Source organism: Salvia hispanica, chromosome 3 (assembly GCF_029641045.1).
Source record: "Salvia hispanica isolate PSC_SH4W2 chromosome 3, Shi_PSC_v1, whole genome shotgun sequence".
NCBI lineage: Eukaryota > Viridiplantae > Streptophyta > Magnoliopsida > Lamiales > Lamiaceae > Salvia > Salvia hispanica.
Genome location: NC_142694.1, coordinates 39,959,046 through 39,975,920, shown reverse-complemented (window position 1 = coordinate 39,975,920; position 16,875 = coordinate 39,959,046). Strand labels below are relative to the sequence as shown.

Here is a 16,875-nt window from a genome sequence, read left to right as displayed (position 1 = left end):
GCCAGAGAGCGCCGCAACGGCGATTGTAGACGTTGGAGAGAGAAAGACAGGTACATGACGATGAAACTGTCTGTACGTGCTGGAATGAAGTACCTAAGTAATATATTCTGAATGAAGTTAAATCCTCTTAATATATTATCACTTATTTGCCCTGGGCTGAAATGAAATAGGTTTGTGATGAAGGCGAAAATAATTTATATATCAGCGCATCTCATTCATAAAAACTAGTTCTAAGAACTTTAATTTAGTCTTTAATTATGCAGCTATGTAATAAAATAGTGGATTTGTATATAATGTGATTTTATTTAATGCAATCAAAGAAGGATACAATTTGATATACAGATATTAAAGATTCCAATTAATTCGATTAATTATAGTAATTCGTCCGGAGTCAAACGATGTCGTAGCATCATAGAAGTAGTCATAATCAGTCCTCACCACTTCCATTTCAAAGCAATTCACAGAAACCCTAAAGCTCGCATTTTTCCGATCTAATTTTGAAGAGTTACCAAATGGCGATGGCTGCTTTGAGGCGCGAGGGCAGGCGGATCGCCGCCCCTATCATTTCCCCCCGCCCTATCAATCCCCTCCGCTCGTCTATCGTGCCTTCTGAGTACGATTCGATCTGTTTTGCTTTCACTTATTGCTCTGTATGTGTTGTTGTTGTTTTTGATGATAATGATATATATGCTCTCGCGTGTGCGTTTGTTTGATTCCGTTTTAGCTTCACTTTTTTTGGCTCTAGCTTCACTTGGATTTGTGCCATTCTTCGCCGTTGCAACCAATGTTAGGGGTATCTGATTTGTTCTTCATCGCGTTATTAATTGCGAATTTGTGTTAATTTTACTGGTATGTTGGTAAAGCAGAAGATTTGGTGTCAATGTGGCACCTCTTGTAGCTTAATTGTCTCCCTTCCCTGTCTCTGATTGCTAGTTTTTTTGTGAAGCTCATTCTTTTGTGATCTCTGGTTTCCATGTGTGGCTATGGGTAGTAGACATATAGTTGTTGTCTCATATGGAGAAAACTTTGGTTGATAATTTTGAGGTTGTGCCAATGAAAAGAAGTATAGCAGTATATATTTTTTCCTGTTTCGTCGGGTTACATGGTTGTGAAATGTGCAGATGTAATGGGGTTCCTCACATTTGTTTCTTTGGCCTCATCTATTTTGTTGGGCCAGTGGCTTGTATCGAAGTTGGAAATCGTTCTATTGATGTTGTTTAGAACCTTGACCGAGGCATATCTTATATTCTGAATTAATTATTCACATCTCAAATATATCAGTGCTATGTGTATTCAAATCTTCTCGATGTTACTTGTTAGCCCGGGAAACATTACATCTAAGGATATGTTTTGAAAATGTTTAGCTAAAAGCAAAAGTATGATGCTCAAAGTATGGGGATAAGTTGTTTCTGATTATAAACTGGAGGATGATAAGCTACACAATTATAGACTAAGCGCATTGATGGAAAGGTGGAGCCAGGATTTAACTGATACTAAATGAGTAAAATCATAAGAAATAGATAGCTTCAAAGAAAATATTAGCTGTTTACATTGATTAGATAAATATAACAATATTGGACCTACGCCGTGTATTTTATAAAGAACATGTTACTCAAGGTGACGCAAAGAATAATCATTATTGTATATACGACTCCCCATATGTTATTTATGGGCTATCAATGTTTTCACTTTGTTTGCATTAGAGAAGTTGCATATAATATTCATAATTGCTTCACCTCTTTGTTTCTAACTAAATATGCTCATTTCATGCCAACAGGGATCAATCTTTCTTGGGAGTTCGATCTGTGTCAACTCAAATCGGTAAGATGACTCTTGAACCACCAATGATTTCATCAGCCAGTTAGCAAAATATTATGACCTTTTTATGTTTGACTGAACTATTGTGATGGAAAAACCCACATACCTACAGTCCGCAATCGTATGAAGAGTGTCAAGAATATTCAAAAAATCACAAAGGCTATGAAGATGGTTGCAGCTTCAAAGCTCCGAGCTATTCAGTCAAAAACTGAAAACTCACGTGGTCTGTGGCAACCATTCACTGCTCTTCTTGGTGACCTTCCAAGTAAGTTTGTGTACAAACATTTTGGTCTCTAATTGGGCTCAGTGCATCATGCTGTCTACGGAAACATCTATGATGGCTTCTGGACATGACTTTGTCATTAGGGGGGAAATTTAATCTTTCAAAAAAATCTGTATGGTGTATGTGTGAATATTAATAGTTCAGTACAATTCTGTATCATCATTTGTTTTCTATGTTTTGGTAGCACTTGGACTCATCTCAAGAGCATCACATTATCTTTTTCTCATGGCATAACTTACCTATGACAGTGATCTGGAACAATCCTTATCCATCCTACAAAATATGTTTCCAAGCATTAGATGTCATTAAGATTACTTCCATCAGATTTTATGATTTACTCATTTGGAGTTAGGACCATCCCTGCCAAGCTCTTATATTTTTTAATTTTAGACTTATTGACTTCCATCATTTACATAAGGTGTTGATGTGAAGAAGACTGTCGTGGTTACAATTTCCTCAGACAAAGGTCTGTGTGGTGGTATCAATTCTACTTCAGTGAAAGTAAGCAGAGGCCTCAGGAAGTTAAACTCTGGTATCTTCTGTCCCTCCTTTCTTTCTTCCTTCCTTCCTATAGCAAAATAAGCTAGTAAGTAGTAACCATAAGTCACGTTGTTTAGGTCCTGACAAGGAATGCAAGTATGTTATTGTGGGAGAGAAAGCCAAGGCCCAACTTGTGCGAGACTCCAAGAATGACATTGAGCTAGCCCTGACTGAGTTGCAGAAGAATGCTCTGAACTATACTCAGGTTGTCTTTTCTCCATGCTTTATCCCCCCCCCCCCCTGTGATTGCCTCTCTCTCATATCAATCTCCTAGATTAGATGAAAATTCTGACCATCTAATTCTCGAATCTGAATCAAGTTTTCTCCTGCCACTTACTGGCTTAATATTCTAATCCTACTGGTCTGTGCAGGTTGCTGTGCTTGCTGATGACATCTTAAAGAATGTAGAATATGATGCATTAAGGATTGTGTACAATAAGTTCCAATCAGTGGTCCAGTTTATTCCATCAGTATCTACTATTTTATCCCCTGAGGTCAGTTATTGCATCGAATGAATTTAATGACAACTCATTTCGTGAAAGTATACACATGCTGCATGCTAATTGCTTCCAATGATGGTATAGATTGTTGAGAGAGAATCTGAAGCTGGGGGTCAACTTGGGGAATTGGATTCTTACGAAGTCGAAGGTGCTGAAACAAAGTCTGAAGTGCTTCAGAATCTGACAGAGTTCCAATTCTCTTGTGTATGTTTTACCTTTCGGAATCTTATTAAATACTGGATTCGATAAAATAAGGCTAGGACTGATTTCTACTTCAGACCTGATATTTAAACTCTTAATATGTCTTTCAGGTTATGTTCAATGCTGTCTTAGAAAATGCTTGCAGTGAACAGGGAGCTAGAATGTCTGCTATGGACAGCTCAAGCAGAAATGCCGGAGAGATGCTTGACCGCCTCACGCTTACTTATAACAGGTTTCATGCATTTCTCTTTGCATTATTATTAATACAAAGGGCAAGGGGGTGTTTACTTTGCTGATTGGTTTCGTTTTGTTCAAATCTTCGCCAACCAATCTGATTGCTCTTTTTTGTTTACAATCAGGACTCGTCAAGCGACTATCACTACAGAACTGATAGAGATTATATCTGGAGCATCGGCATTGGAGGGCTAATTCAGCAAAGGATTCAATTGCTTCTCTAGTGAGAAATTGATGAAATAATATTTCTTGTTTTGCACTTTTGGCGATCCCTCCATTTGAGGTTTCCGGATACCTGAAATAATCCCCTTGCTACCTTTATGCAAGGGATACTGGTTTGTGCCTTTTAACTATGAGAGGTCTGTTTGTAATCTATTGTACTAAAAAAGTGTTCTTGAATTTCGAAAATACATCTTGCTTGTTTTCGACTATCGATATTGTCTGTTGGTGTGTGGGTATGACTCTCGTAGAGTTCTTTTTTTTGCCAAAATATGGGACTTGCACATACTCCATATAGTAAAGGCATAGTTTTTATCAGAAGTAATCACATGTATATAAATATGTTATTAGACTATGGAATTCCATTTTGAATTTTGATCAGGAAGACAATTTTTACAAGAGCCCTTATGTATTGAGTGCATATTTTATACATTTAGTTCTTGAAACTGTTAAATGGGATTATGTTTTTTACTCTAATTAGGTAAATACTACCTTTGAAAAAGTGAAAACTGCCTTCCACGTTGTAAAGTTGTTTAATCTGGTTGCTAACTGTAATGAGTATAGGATCAATCCTGATTTTTATTAAATTTATCATAAATCATATATATAAATTAAATAATTTATTAAGTTGACTTGAGATTAGCAATGGAAATATATAAACTAACTTGTTTTCTGTTCATAAAACTGTCTCATTTTCTCATTTTATTCGTCCACAAAAATCAATCTCATTTTATTAAAATATGTATAGCCCATAAATAAAGCTTTTTTTTTAAGGAGGGAGCATTAAGTTGAGGTATACCTGATCAAAAAATTAAATTAGATTAGACTAAATAGATTCTAATTTTGCCTTTCTTCTTTTTCTTATAAAAATGGAATACTAACAATATTAGTATTTCTAAAATAAAGAAATGAAAAAGTGTAGCTATATGGTTGGTGGGTTTAGCATCATAAATTCAGAGAGCAAAGATCCCATTCATAATCACTCTCCCTCTTCCACTGCAAGAGATCTACATTTCTAAGAAAAGAAAAAAGGGTAATCTCTATTTCCTCAATCTCGTTATTATTCGTTGAGTTATTTCTTCAATCGAGTTCCTGTATTTCTTCCTTCAATAAAAGATTTGATTTTTTTTGGTATGTGAATACAATTCAAGGCGTAATTTGGTTTGAATTTGTGTGTGAGATTTTTGTTTAGCTAGCACGAGCTGAGCTTGATTCAAACAAGCCTCTGCGGCGCTGCATTCTGCATTTTTTCCTGAGAAAGTTTGATTCTTTATTCACGAAGTTATTATTTGGATTAAGTTGTCCTCATTTTTTCCGTGATGGAAAAAGCCCTACTGAATTGTGTTTATAACTCCTAAATTCAGGAGCTTGTTCGAAAAAAATAATTGAAGGGGAATGTATTATCTACTGTTAGAGTTAGAGATTTTGAAAATATAATTTTCATGTGAATTGGCTTTTGCATCATGATTCGCATAAATATATGAGTAATTTGTCGATTTTATAGAATAAGGCATGAAGCTGAGCTATCCCGACCATTTCCAATGCAGCTATATGTATGCGGTTCTTAGGCATGATTTTGTGTTCCTTTTTTCTTTTAGCCGATGGAGAAAGCGTATGTACTGAATTGTGTTTATTACTCTGTCTTTCATGTAATAACGTCAGGACCTTAAGCGGAAATAATCATTGAAGGGGAATGTGTTTTGTGTAGTTACTAGTTAGAGTTTGAGATTTTGAAAGGACATTTTTTCGTGTGACTTGGTTTGGTGGGGAGGGTCTATTGCATCATAGTAATTATTAATTCGCGTCGTGAATATATGAGCAATTTGGTGATTATTTGAAAAGAAAATATGGCATGGAGCTGAGCTATGCTGGCCGTTTCCAATGTAGCATCCCACTCTCGTTTTATGAATGTATTTCCATGTGGTTCTTAGTTGTTTGGCTTATTGAGAATGAAGATTGTGTATGTTGATGGGCTCGGAAAAACATGTTTCAGGCAGTCTTAGTGAGCATGAAGATTTTGTATGTTGTTTTTGTTTTTTTTGGTGGTGTATGTGCTCACTTTTGATATGTTACGACAGATACTTTTGATGGAGAGTTTGATGTGTGCTCGGATCAATTTGACTCCGGTTCGCTCTCTCTGTAGTTGCAAAAACAACCCAATACACGTTCCTTTATTGGCTCCCAGAGTTACAAGGAGAGTGTTGGTTTCTCCAACTGTGGTAATGGGAAGCCCAAAATCATTCAATTCGGTTGCTGCTTCTGTTCAGCCAGTGGAGGACTCAGCAACGAGCCGTTTTGACAACACGTTGCCTTCTAAAGGTACATCTAGACCTGGACTTTAAGTAGTCTTTTATTTGCTTTATGTTCAGAAAGGTTTCGATTCTAGTAATGGCCAAAACGACTGCTTGAATTTCCTCACAAATTTAACGATGGTTTGTGCGGTTGTGCCTAATACATGCTGTTATTAATTGCTTTGTTCTATTGTGTAAGAGATCCTTGATGTGTGGAGAAATGCGAATGCTGTATGCTTCGACGTGGATAGCACTGTGTGTGTGGACGAGGGAATCGATGAGCTGGCAGAGTTCTGTGGAGCCGGAGAGGCTGTTGCAGAATGGACTGCCAGGTTTAGTGGCTTTCTCTTCATTATCTTCTTGTTGTTTTAGTTTTGCCGAAAAGTTTTGAACCCAACAACATAATCTGTATGTTGTTGGATTGATAGGGCAATGGGCGGTTCTGTTCCTTTCGAGCAAGCACTGGCTGCCAGATTATCTCTTTTTAGCCCATCCCAGTCCCTGGTTCAGGAGTTCCTCGAGAAGAGACCTCCAAGGTACAAATGTTTATATTCCGAAGCTTTGCTTTTCGAATTAATGCGAGATTTACTGGACTAGAGTCTATTTAGTACTACTACTACTAGTTTACACGTACATAAATTTGGAAGTAGGAAACGAAATATGCCATCATTTTTACATCGCACTTGATCTCACATACATAAATTCAAAATAGGCAGTTTGTCTTGCTGTGCTCGACTGCTCGTGCCATGCTTGGTGCACAGTCTGGACTAACCGACTCCATATGTATTTATGAGAAAATTTTTGCACATTGCTATTACTTTTGTGAATGTTTAGAAGTAAACAACTTCCAAACATTTGCCTTTCCTCTGATAATAAACGAGGCTTAATTGCTTTCCGTTATATAGGCTCTCGCCTGGAATCGAGGCACTTGTGAAGAAGCTGCATGAAAAGAACAAGACTGTCTATCTCGTGTCTGGAGGATTTCGTCAAATGATAAACGTAAGCTGAAAGTCTCTACTTTTCGTTTTTCCATTTCTAAGATATGTTCTACGAAAATCATTTTGAAGCCCATCGCTACACTACTTGGGATACCACTCGAGAACATATACGCCAATCAACTTCTCTTTGGAAGCTCTGGGGAGTTTTCGGGTTTTGATCCCAACGAGCCTACTTCAAGAAGTGGTGGGAAAGCCGTTGCTGTTCAGCAGATTAGGAAGGTCTGTCTATGATCTCACATTTCCTGCTTTCGATACTTCTTTCGTCTGTTTTCAGCCCTCGTCAAAACTTTCCCCTTCCGTTTCCAGGCCCGAGGTTTCAAGTCTCTAGTCATGATTGGAGACGGCGCAACTGATCTTGAGGTGAGAAATATCATATCTCTCTAATCATGGTTCGATATCTAAACTATTGCCTTTTGAACGAAAATGTCCTGAACAATACATTATTGCAATTAACTACAAAACCTATTGACAATCCAGCAAAAAAAGTTATAAAACATACATAATTAAACTACCAAATTTAACTTCACCCATAAAAAGATTACATGGCTCTGTTAGATTTTATCATCATCTTTGGTTTAGGAAGCGAACGACGTTGCTTCAATGTTCGCTCATGTTTGTGTTAAAATCCCTGACACGGTGACACCGTACATCATATGCAATCTTTCCCTTGTCAGAGATTGAATTTTGGTTAATTTTTGTTAGTCTTGTGACAATCCTTTCATTAAAATGACTATAGTTAGGATACCTAATTTGTTATTGGACCCGTTCGGCTCCCACTATTGCTCATAATTCGAATTTAGAGGCCGTGTTTATTCTTATCTCGGCCTGTCTCCTAAGTGCTAAGATTACATAGTATATCTGCCCGTCTCCACTAATTTAGAGGCCGTGTTTATTCTTATCTCGGTATTATCTAATCTAGTGCATCGACTGTCGCCATTATGTATAGTTCATGACTTCTATGTTAAAAAAGTAGTTTATGCATCAAATCATTATGTTCCCTATATTTGCATTTATATCTATTTTTCCCTTCTTTCTAAAGCATATTTGTGCATTGTCGTATTTATCGTCTTGTGTTCATCGCTGTTTCAGGCTCGGAAGCCCGGTGGGGCCGACTTGTTTGTATGCTATGCTGGAGTTGTGCTCCGAGAGCCGGTTGCAGCTAAAGCTGATTGGCTGGTCTTCAATTTCAAAGACTTGATCAACTCACTGGACTAGGCATGGTTGAATAACCCTTCATTTTCTGTTTTCTTCATTTTTCTCTTTTTCATTATTCTATAATTATTCAGTGAGTTTCCCTATATTGATGTTTTTATTCTCGCATATTTGTCTGATTTTTTAGCCATAGTGAAGAAATTTAGGTCCAGTTTTTGGACAAATGAAAGTGATAATTAGCTTATGATGATTGTGTTAGCAAAAATAAATCTTGATGTTATATGATCTTGGACAAATGAAAGCTCAATTTGTTCATATTTTTTATTTTATTCATTTATTTGAAGTAATAGAGAACACAAACAAATCAAGCTTTGAATTTTATGAATTTTAGAAAATTATTGCTCTCTCCGTCCCTTAATAAGAGTTACTAATTTCCATTTTGGTCCGTCCTCAATTAAGAGTAGCACTTCATTTTTATCATAAATGGTAAGTATGTCTCACATTCCACTAACTCATTTCACTCACATTTTATTATAAAATTAATATAAAAAAGTGAGTCTCACATTTCACTAACTTTTTCAATCAACTTTTCTTTACATTTCTTAAAATTCGTCCCGGTCAAAGTGTTACTCCTAATGGGGAACGGAGGGAGTAATACTAATATTTTTAATATATTAATATTAAACTAAATATATAAAATAAATTAAGCTAGAGGTGTACAAACAATTTATTTTTGTTATTTTAATACGTCTATAAATATTAATCACTTTTATTTACAGATACTATCCCCAATCATGTTATCAATAAAATATTTATGTATTTACATTTTTTATCATATGCATTCATTTTTTTTTATATGGTGAGTTAATTTCTTTATTCTTAAAATCAGTATTTTAAAACTGGTGTACCCATTCTTGTTTATATTAAAGAAAGAAAGGTGAAGGGGACGTTTTAAAAGAAAAAAAAAAAAGCAAAATACAATGTGGGTGCCATGATTTGATTCATAGCCAACTTTAGTTGTTGGAAATTTGGAATGAAAAGGTTGCTTTATGGTCTCATTATTTGGTTGGACTCTTTTAATGAGATCGACATGTGTATATGTGGGGTTGGTTTAATTAATTCATCAATCAATTCTCATGATTTAATTCTATTTAATTTTATTTAGTTTATGTCAAAATCATTGCAATTCACTTTAATTTCTTCTTTAATAGTGCATTAACTGTAATTCCATTAGTATATAAACATGCTTAATAATTATATTTGAAACTAACACACTTTCTTTTTTTCACTACTGATGCAAGAGATATACCAAATCGGTTTTAAGCCTAATTATATAGTTTCTTATTTAGGTTTAATTAGTCAAATATTATGTGTTTTTTTCCTTAATTATTGTGATTCTATTCCAAAATTTACAAAACAATAATCATATATCTTACCATAGTTAAGTTGATTTCTCAAACATGATATACCTTGCATGATATTTTCAACATTACAATAATGAATCCAGATTATTCGTATAGCTATATTTAGTATTGTGTCATGCACTAGTTGTTTGGTGCACCCATGTAAACCGTAAGAAATAAAAACATATATTTCATTCATTCATAAAAATATGTAAATGCTTCGGTAAGTTTCAGTGAATAATTAATAAAGTATGAGGGAGAAAATTAAAGAGAGTGAGAAATAAATAGTGAAAAGTTTTTATAAAAAGAAATATGATTAATTTTGGTGGACAAACTTAAATGGAAAAAATTCCTTTCACAATAAAAGTTATTTTTATTATTTTGATTCATTCCATTATAAGAGTTATTTTTCATTTTTACTATAAATGGAAGTAAGTTTTAGAATCTACTAATCCTATGTCATTTCACTCATATTTTATTATAACAATAATACTTTGTAGGTGTATATAAAAGTAAGACACATACTTCCTCCGTCCGTGAAATGTTGTCTAATTTTGCCATTTCGGTCCTTTCGTGAAGTGTTGTCCACTTTACTTTTTTACCTTTTTTTAGTAAATGAACCTCACTTTCCACTAACTCATTACACTCACATTCTATTATAAAACTAATAACTGTGGAGCATATATTTCATTAACTTTTTCCACTCACTTTTCTTCACATTTCTTAAAACCCGTGCCGAGTTAAACATGGACAATATTTTACGAACGAACGGAGTATTATATATTTACTTTTTCCATTATTTTTCTGCCCTTTTCTTTAAACTCGCCGAGTCAACGGCGAGCTTAAAAGTAAATATCCATAAGGTTAAAGCCCAGTGGGCCTACTTCCTTCAACTCATTATCTTCTCGGCCCACTCTCTCTGTTTTTCTCTCTCACACACAACATTTCTACCTCCGTCACCAACTATTCCCATTGTCGCTCTATCCATTTTTCTCATCAATCCCAGTCAAAGCTCGCTTCAACTCCTCATTTTCCTCTTTTCCAATCCGTTGATTGTTTTGTCTGCGTAGATTCGTCGCTTATGCCTTTGGATTAGATGTTTCAGTTTGCAGTTTATCGCGCGGGATTAATCTCTTTCAATGTTATTGCCGATACTTCAGTTTATGCTAATTCGAGATTTTTCGTGTAGCTGGATGGTCAGTTTGTGAAAATCTAAGCTGTGGTTAGTTTTTGGCTTTAATGCTTGATGTGTGCGAGTTATTGTGCTAATCATGTTGACTCGTTTGAGAATTTGGATTTGGGAATTTAGTTGAGTTTTGATGTGTGGTTTGTTTGACCTAAGCTACATTGGATTTGGCTTTGTTAATTTAGTTGGTGGTGATGGATTAGGAAGCTGAAATATTAGGGTTGAATTTGTATGGTGATTTAGAAGTTTGTTTATTTGGGGGAAATGGATGTTTGGGTGGTTGCTGCAGCTGCTGGTGCTGGCTATGTAGTTCAACGTCTCAAGAATCTCGGTGGGGGTAAGAATAAATGGGTAGATTTGTCGTCTGAGAATCTTAACGGTGTTAAAACTAAGTCCTCCGGTAGCAGACACAGGCTCGGGGACAAGACCGGTCCATTTAATAGTGTGTTGTCGAGGAAAAGTAATGGGGAGGAAATGTCCAACAGAGAACGAGACAAGGGTTGTGAAGCTGTTTCTGACCTTGAAATCACTTCTACTAGTGGATATGAAGATGATAACATGGTAATGGGAAGTTCTTTAGCTCAGAATCCAGACGTTGAAGACGCTCAAGGGGATTTGGAAAGTAGATTACCTTTCGACAGTAGTGGAGGTTTTGCTAGTGATATATCGCCTCGTCGTTTATCAAGTGAGATAGTGTTTTCCTCTAGTTCTAGTAGGAGAAGGAGAAGTGGCCTGAAGAGTCGGAGATTTGATAGTCAATCCATAAAGCCACAGACTTCTCTCCAGAGTTGTCTTATGGCCCAGTTGTACGAGGAATGCGATGAAAGTGAAGAATATGCGCGCAATTCATTGGGGAAACCACGTTTGAGGCCATTTCTTGTCACTGATGGAAGTAGGATAATTAGCACGGCACCGTGTGAATCCCTCACTGAACCAATTGGAACAGCAGGAGGGGAACGGTGGGTAAGGAAGGATGGGTACTCACAAGTAAATTCGGCTGTATGTGGCATTCCAGCACTGCCTAATATCGAACCTGCAGAGTTTGGGAAGAGAGCTAAAACAAGAGAGAAACAGAAGCATGTGTTTCAAGGAATTCACTCTAGCAAAGCTTCCCATGGTGATCACCACGCCAATGCACAAGGTGGTTTTTTATCGAACCATTACCTCAGTTTCTGTTAGTGATAGAGAATAGGCATGTGGTTTATCTTTTAGGAGAGAATAGATTCAAACTTGCTTTATTTAACATGGTTAAGATTTAGTTATCCTTATTGCCAATGCTAATTCACCAATGATTTCTCACTTTGTCAAATTGTTTTGTTATTGCATACTGCCTGTGGAATTTATAATAATAGGGCATTTCTATGCGCGCTATTTTTGAAGGATCAAAGCCAGTTCAGAACATTGTTTCATCACTATGGTGATGAGAAGTGAGAACTGCTGCATTCTTCATTATGTCGGAACTTTTAAAGGAACTTCTGTCATGGTGGAACAGAATCTTGTTTTCTTTTAGTATATGAATTTACAGAATGTAGCTTAATAGGGACCCTATTCTAATTGTGACATTTTTTTTACCAGAAGTATTTGATTTATTAAATAATCCACCAATCATGTTGCTATTTTTATGTTTGTAAATGTTATTCCTAATATCCTTTCCTTTCTTTATCAGGACCATCCAACAGGGCTCTTCTTTTCTATTTCGGGCTAACGTTGGGTGTAGTATCTTCTTTCATGGCAAACAAACAAGAAGTCGAACGGATGAAAAGCTTGTTGAAGCAGAATGAGAATCTGGTCCAAGATCTACAGGAGGAACTTGAGATGAAAGATTCCTTAACTGTAAAGGAGCTTGCTACGAATAATTACGAATCAAATGATGTACATGTTGATTATTGCACCAATGATACAGTGCTTCCTTCATCTCTCAAAGAGAAATTTGATGAAGAGTCTTGCCATGAGAAACCCGAGGAGCAATCATTATATGCAATCGAAGCAGAGCTTGAAGTGGAGTTGCAGAGATTGGAATCAAGCATGAATTCATCCAGTTTGGAAGGGAAACTTTACAATCTATCAGGGGTAAGCGCGTACATTTGTTCTTCCTGATTGCTGTCTTTGATCGAATAGTATGTCAAATAATATTGGTTCTGGCATCTTTGAATTTTAGATATTCTTGTGTAATATTTGTTGGATGCAGTCGATTGCTAACACGGATTTAAGCGTATTATTTCTTCGGAGTGGTTTTTGACAGTTATGTAATGGGGCTTAATATGTTGCACTATGCAGTTTGATCCAGACTTTGTATCAGATTTTCACGAGGGAAAGTTGAGGTCTCGCTCGTTTGCTGCCGAGTTTCATGGTGAGAGTGATGAAAGCCGAAGCTCCACCCCACGCTCTTGCCCCTATCCAGTGTCCCCTAGAGAGCTGAGTTTGCGTCTGCATCAAGTCATCCAATCAAGACTAGAAGATCGGATAAAGGAGCTTGAGACGGCGCTTCAGAACAGTCAGCAGAAGTCGAAGTACATGGGATCCAAGCATGTCCATCCCTGGAGAGAGCTATCAGGCTCTGGAACACAAAACTCTTCTACACGCGACAGCCCAATTGCTAGAAGCGGACACGAGTCCATGGATGAACCTGTCGTCATCAGTTTATCAGGGGAAGCACTGGCTGCCTACAATGAGGCCTATGAAGTGTTCACAAAGGTCTCTGAGTCAGACGACGAAGATTTCCAAGCTGGGTTCGAGAATGGATATCATGCCGAGTATGATTTGAATGAGGTTCAGGAAACGGTGTTTGATCAGCGAACGGAGGAAGATCTTTATTCACCGCAGAACAATGCCTTGGGCTGCAGAAGGGACGAAAGCGAAGATTGTGACGAGGACGACGAGATAGAGAGACTGCTGATAAAGCAAATAGTAGAGAAGGCTAAACAAGGCTCTCCTGCAGTTTTGAAAGCTCAGAGAGAATTTTTGTTGTTGAATATTGAAAATGAGCATTGACATAAAGAGTAATAGAGGCTAATCTGCATAAAGTTTAATTACTGAGTTTTCAATGTTGTTTGTTGCTTGATTTTAAAAATGATTATTTTAAAAAAAACAATCGAAGAGAAATACGTATTTATTTTGATTCGAATATAAACATATCAAACAATCTAACACAAGACACTCCTTTTTTTTTAGACACATTTAGTTCTTTCACATTATATGAAGTCAGAGTAATCGGAACTTGATTAAATGACTTGAGTAATTCAATTAAAAAAAATTGCATTAAAACAGCTGATTATATCATTTGATGAAAACAATCAAAATCAAAATAAAGAGTAACGAACAGCTGTTAAAACTTAAAAGTAAAACATTTGGATGAATAATGTCGTTATTTCAAACACCAAATATAGATCCAAAAGCTTAATACTAAAAAACCTAATAATATAAACTAAACGTGACCAGACAAAAAATTGAAACATAACAAGAAAAGTTCTAGGAATTCTGGAAGATTACACAATCAGATAATTTCATATATCAGTGAATAATATCTCTTGCAGCTTCCATTCTTGCTCGAACCAATTAGAGGGGATCGCTATATCAACCCCGTTTATCAGCAAAATTTTCCGGGGCATCGTAGTCTCTGTAGCTTCCACTATCCGCTGCGCCTGAGGCATAGCTACCAGAATCGCCACCGTATCCCTGAGCATCACCACTGGTTTGGCTCTCTCCAGCTGCAGGATAGCCTCCACCACCATAACCGCCACCAGCTCCACCATAGCCGCCGCCACCTCCATTGTAGCCGCCACCACCATAACCGCCACCACCTCCACTGTAGCCTCCACCACCATAACCACCGCCGCCTCCACCATAGCCACCGCCACCACCTCCAAAACCTCCACCACCGAAGCCTCGTGGCCTATCATTTGCATAGTTGACCTTCACTTGACGACCATGGAGTTCCTAGAGGTAATCAAAAAGAAATTATGATAAGCAGTCAGATTGAGAAATTACGAGAACCCAACTGTTAGAAACAAGAAGGAACAAAGCATTGTTAGCAAACCTGCTGATCCAGAGCCTGAATGGCAGCTGATGCCTCCTCAGCAGTAGCAAACGTAACAAACCCGAATCCTCTGGATCTCTGAGTTTCACGGTCAAGAATCACCCGTGCTGCATAAAAACACATTATCTTCAATCATTTAGCAATACAAGATGGAAAACCCTTACCGGTTTACCAAATATCAATACAGAAAGATAAATAACTAGGCACGGGTCAAACACTTGTCATTAAGAACAGCCACTAATAATGCAGTTTTTAAGAGTCATGCTACGAGCTTACATCGAACATCTAATTGTTTTTAATTCTTTGAGGAAAATTTGAAAAATGAGTAAGAAAGACGCATATACAAATGCAAGAAACCTATACAAATCAAGAAAGTTCCAACTATTCTACAGAATTCACAGGTTTACAAATCAAGAAAGTTCTAATTATCTTACCTTCCACAACTTGTCCATACTTGTCAAAAGCCTCTCTAAGACTGTTTTCATCTGTCTGGTAAGAAAGTCCTGCGACACGAATCAAAGGGAAGTCATAAGAAATTCCACAGAGCAGTGGACAAGTCATTTACTGCTAGAGACAAATGGCGACATACCTCCTACAAAAACCTTTGAACTTGACATGCATCTTATTGCTTGAAAAATCGAGGGGTTGGACACTGATGTTTCCCGACTCACTCGGCTGCCCACGGTCCTCCCCAAAAGACTCGCAGCTTTTCTAAACAAAGCCATCGCTGCAACCTGAAAAGATTGACAAAGATTATCAGGCAAAGCAGAAGCACTCCATTGATATATGTCAAAATCTAGATCCAACTCCTCTCACATCATATGCAAAAATAAACTGATAATCGAGAAACAATACAATCCTCATACCAGAAAATCGAACAGTGAAGCCGAATTCAAGCATTTTCGTTGGCTCAAAACAGTAAGCACTTTTTAAAATTGAACGGAAATGCACATCAACATAAAAACACAAGCAAAATCATACACAAATTGAAATATAAACATGCTTTCATTCTTATTTATTCAGCTCACTTCCAAAACATAAAAAATTACAGCTAATGCCGAAGCCACAGATATTAAACTAATCGGAAATCAATCCGATACCAAACACGGATAGTAAACGGAAAACAATTCACTAAACAAACAGCAGATAAATCGGACTCATATGCGAAAGCTCATGCTGCGATTGGGAATGGTTTGCTGATCAAAAAGAGGAAAGAGAAAACGAAAATGATACCTGCAGCCCTTGGATCGTAGAGAGAGAGAGAGAGATGTTAAACCCTAGAGTGAGAAAGGGGAAGGGTTTTAGGAGTGAGTGTGGAAATGAGAGGATTTATATATGCAAAGCGGATGGGTAGCTGCCAGCCGTTGGATGGAGAGATCATGATGATTTTGTGATAATTGTACCATTTTAATTTGGTGTGAGTTTTAAAAAAATTGTGAATAAATAGATGAAATTATCTGTGAAATGTGAATCTCGTTTTTCATATATTATTAATAATAATGTTTTATTATGAATAGTGATTAGTAAGTGTAACTGTGCAATGCTTTTGTGTGGAGTGTATAAGATCATAATATCTAAAATAAAAAATAATAAATGACTTAATTAAAGTAGTTAAGTGGGCTGGGTTGGGCTGTCACAAGCGAAAGAGGCCCACTTGATTAGAGGTTAGGCCTAGTTTGAGTCTATGTCTGAACTGGGCTAGGCTATATTGAATTTTTATCTGTTTCTATACAATTGTAAAAGTGATTTTTATTTTCTTGAAGACAATAGGATTAATTAGAGCAGATTACTTGGTTGGGGTTTCGATGAATTGTTCGCGGTTTGATATTCTTGTGGATATGGTCGTAGGCTGTTTATAAGTTTATGAACAAGCCTTGATGGAACCTTTAAGTGTCACCAGGTCAACCCATACTCGCTTCATTTATCTGATGGATTAGGCTAAGGCTTGATGCGAATTAGGCTAAGATGGCTAGACCTAGTTGACAATTCTATTTTTAATTGCGAATGCACCAAT

The 16,875-nt window shown here is 36.8% G+C and overlaps 4 protein-coding genes across 4 annotated transcripts; 3 read left to right on the top strand and 1 right to left on the bottom strand.

The window, feature by feature from the left end:
• Nucleotides 1-429: 429 nt before the first annotated feature.
• On the top strand, nucleotides 430-4,007 carry LOC125209563 (ATP synthase subunit gamma, mitochondrial). The gene is made up of 9 exons (XM_048109161.2): nucleotides 430-613; nucleotides 1,778-1,821; nucleotides 1,931-2,083; nucleotides 2,520-2,633; nucleotides 2,719-2,846; nucleotides 3,013-3,135; nucleotides 3,226-3,345; nucleotides 3,453-3,574; nucleotides 3,702-4,007. Exons 1-9 carry the CDS (start codon nucleotides 513-515, stop codon nucleotides 3,769-3,771), a joined length of 975 nt encoding a protein of 324 aa, XP_047965118.1. The 5' UTR covers nucleotides 430-512; the 3' UTR covers nucleotides 3,772-4,007.
• A 681-nt stretch (nucleotides 4,008-4,688) lies between these two features.
• PSP (3-phosphoserine phosphatase) lies at nucleotides 4,689-8,480 on the top strand. The gene is made up of 8 exons (XM_048112613.2): nucleotides 4,689-4,828; nucleotides 5,874-6,114; nucleotides 6,286-6,418; nucleotides 6,515-6,622; nucleotides 6,992-7,085; nucleotides 7,154-7,303; nucleotides 7,391-7,444; nucleotides 8,174-8,480. Exons 2-8 carry the CDS (start codon nucleotides 5,883-5,885, stop codon nucleotides 8,297-8,299), a joined length of 897 nt encoding a protein of 298 aa, XP_047968570.1. The 5' UTR covers nucleotides 4,689-4,828; nucleotides 5,874-5,882; the 3' UTR covers nucleotides 8,300-8,480.
• Nucleotides 8,481-10,576: 2,096 nt separating this feature from the next.
• On the top strand, nucleotides 10,577-13,857 carry LOC125215722 (uncharacterized). The gene is made up of 3 exons (XM_048117245.2): nucleotides 10,577-11,966; nucleotides 12,492-12,895; nucleotides 13,103-13,857. The coding sequence occupies exons 1-3, from the start codon at nucleotides 11,090-11,092 to the stop codon at nucleotides 13,814-13,816; spliced, it is 1,995 nt and encodes a 664-aa protein (XP_047973202.1). The 5' UTR covers nucleotides 10,577-11,089; the 3' UTR covers nucleotides 13,817-13,857.
• A 293-nt stretch (nucleotides 13,858-14,150) lies between these two features.
• Nucleotides 14,151-16,218, bottom strand: LOC125210635 (glycine-rich RNA-binding protein 3, mitochondrial-like). Its single transcript, XM_048110180.2, has 5 exons — nucleotides 16,095-16,218; nucleotides 15,451-15,595; nucleotides 15,296-15,364; nucleotides 14,862-14,968; nucleotides 14,151-14,761 (listed from the first exon to the last, which is right to left on the bottom strand). Exons 2-5 carry the CDS (start codon nucleotides 15,584-15,586, stop codon nucleotides 14,399-14,401), a joined length of 675 nt encoding a protein of 224 aa, XP_047966137.1. The 5' UTR covers nucleotides 15,587-15,595; nucleotides 16,095-16,218; the 3' UTR covers nucleotides 14,151-14,398.
• Nucleotides 16,219-16,875: the final 657 nt, after the last annotated feature.

Excerpts from the sequence above, each read along its gene's own strand:
- LOC125209563 (XM_048109161.2), top strand. The coding sequence starts at position 513 with ATGGCGATGGCTGCTTTGAGGCGCGAGGGCAGGCGGATCGCCGCCCCT. Across the intron at positions 2,634-2,718 it reads CCTCAGGAAGTTAAACTCTG|GTCCTGACAAGGAATGCAAG; the intron begins GTATCTTCTGTC and ends CACGTTGTTTAG. Across the intron at positions 3,575-3,701 it reads CTCACGCTTACTTATAACAG|GACTCGTCAAGCGACTATCA; the intron begins GTTTCATGCATT and ends GTTTACAATCAG.
- PSP (XM_048112613.2), top strand. The coding sequence starts at position 5,883 with ATGGAGAGTTTGATGTGTGCTCGGATCAATTTGACTCCGGTTCGCTCT. Across the intron at positions 6,115-6,285 it reads CAACACGTTGCCTTCTAAAG|AGATCCTTGATGTGTGGAGA; the intron begins GTACATCTAGAC and ends CTATTGTGTAAG. Across the intron at positions 7,445-8,173 it reads ACGGCGCAACTGATCTTGAG|GCTCGGAAGCCCGGTGGGGC; the intron begins GTGAGAAATATC and ends TCGCTGTTTCAG.
- LOC125215722 (XM_048117245.2), top strand. The coding sequence starts at position 11,090 with ATGGATGTTTGGGTGGTTGCTGCAGCTGCTGGTGCTGGCTATGTAGTT. Across the intron at positions 11,967-12,491 it reads TCACCACGCCAATGCACAAG|GACCATCCAACAGGGCTCTT; the intron begins GTGGTTTTTTAT and ends TTTCTTTATCAG. Across the intron at positions 12,896-13,102 it reads AACTTTACAATCTATCAGGG|TTTGATCCAGACTTTGTATC; the intron begins GTAAGCGCGTAC and ends TGCACTATGCAG.
- LOC125210635 (XM_048110180.2), bottom strand. The coding sequence starts at position 15,586 with ATGGCTTTGTTTAGAAAAGCTGCGAGTCTTTTGGGGAGGACCGTGGGC. Across the intron at positions 15,365-15,450 it reads TTCAAAGGTTTTTGTAGGAG|GACTTTCTTACCAGACAGAT; the intron begins GTATGTCGCCAT and ends TTCGTGTCGCAG. Across the intron at positions 14,969-15,295 it reads GTATGGACAAGTTGTGGAAG|CACGGGTGATTCTTGACCGT; the intron begins GTAAGATAATTA and ends GTTTTTATGCAG.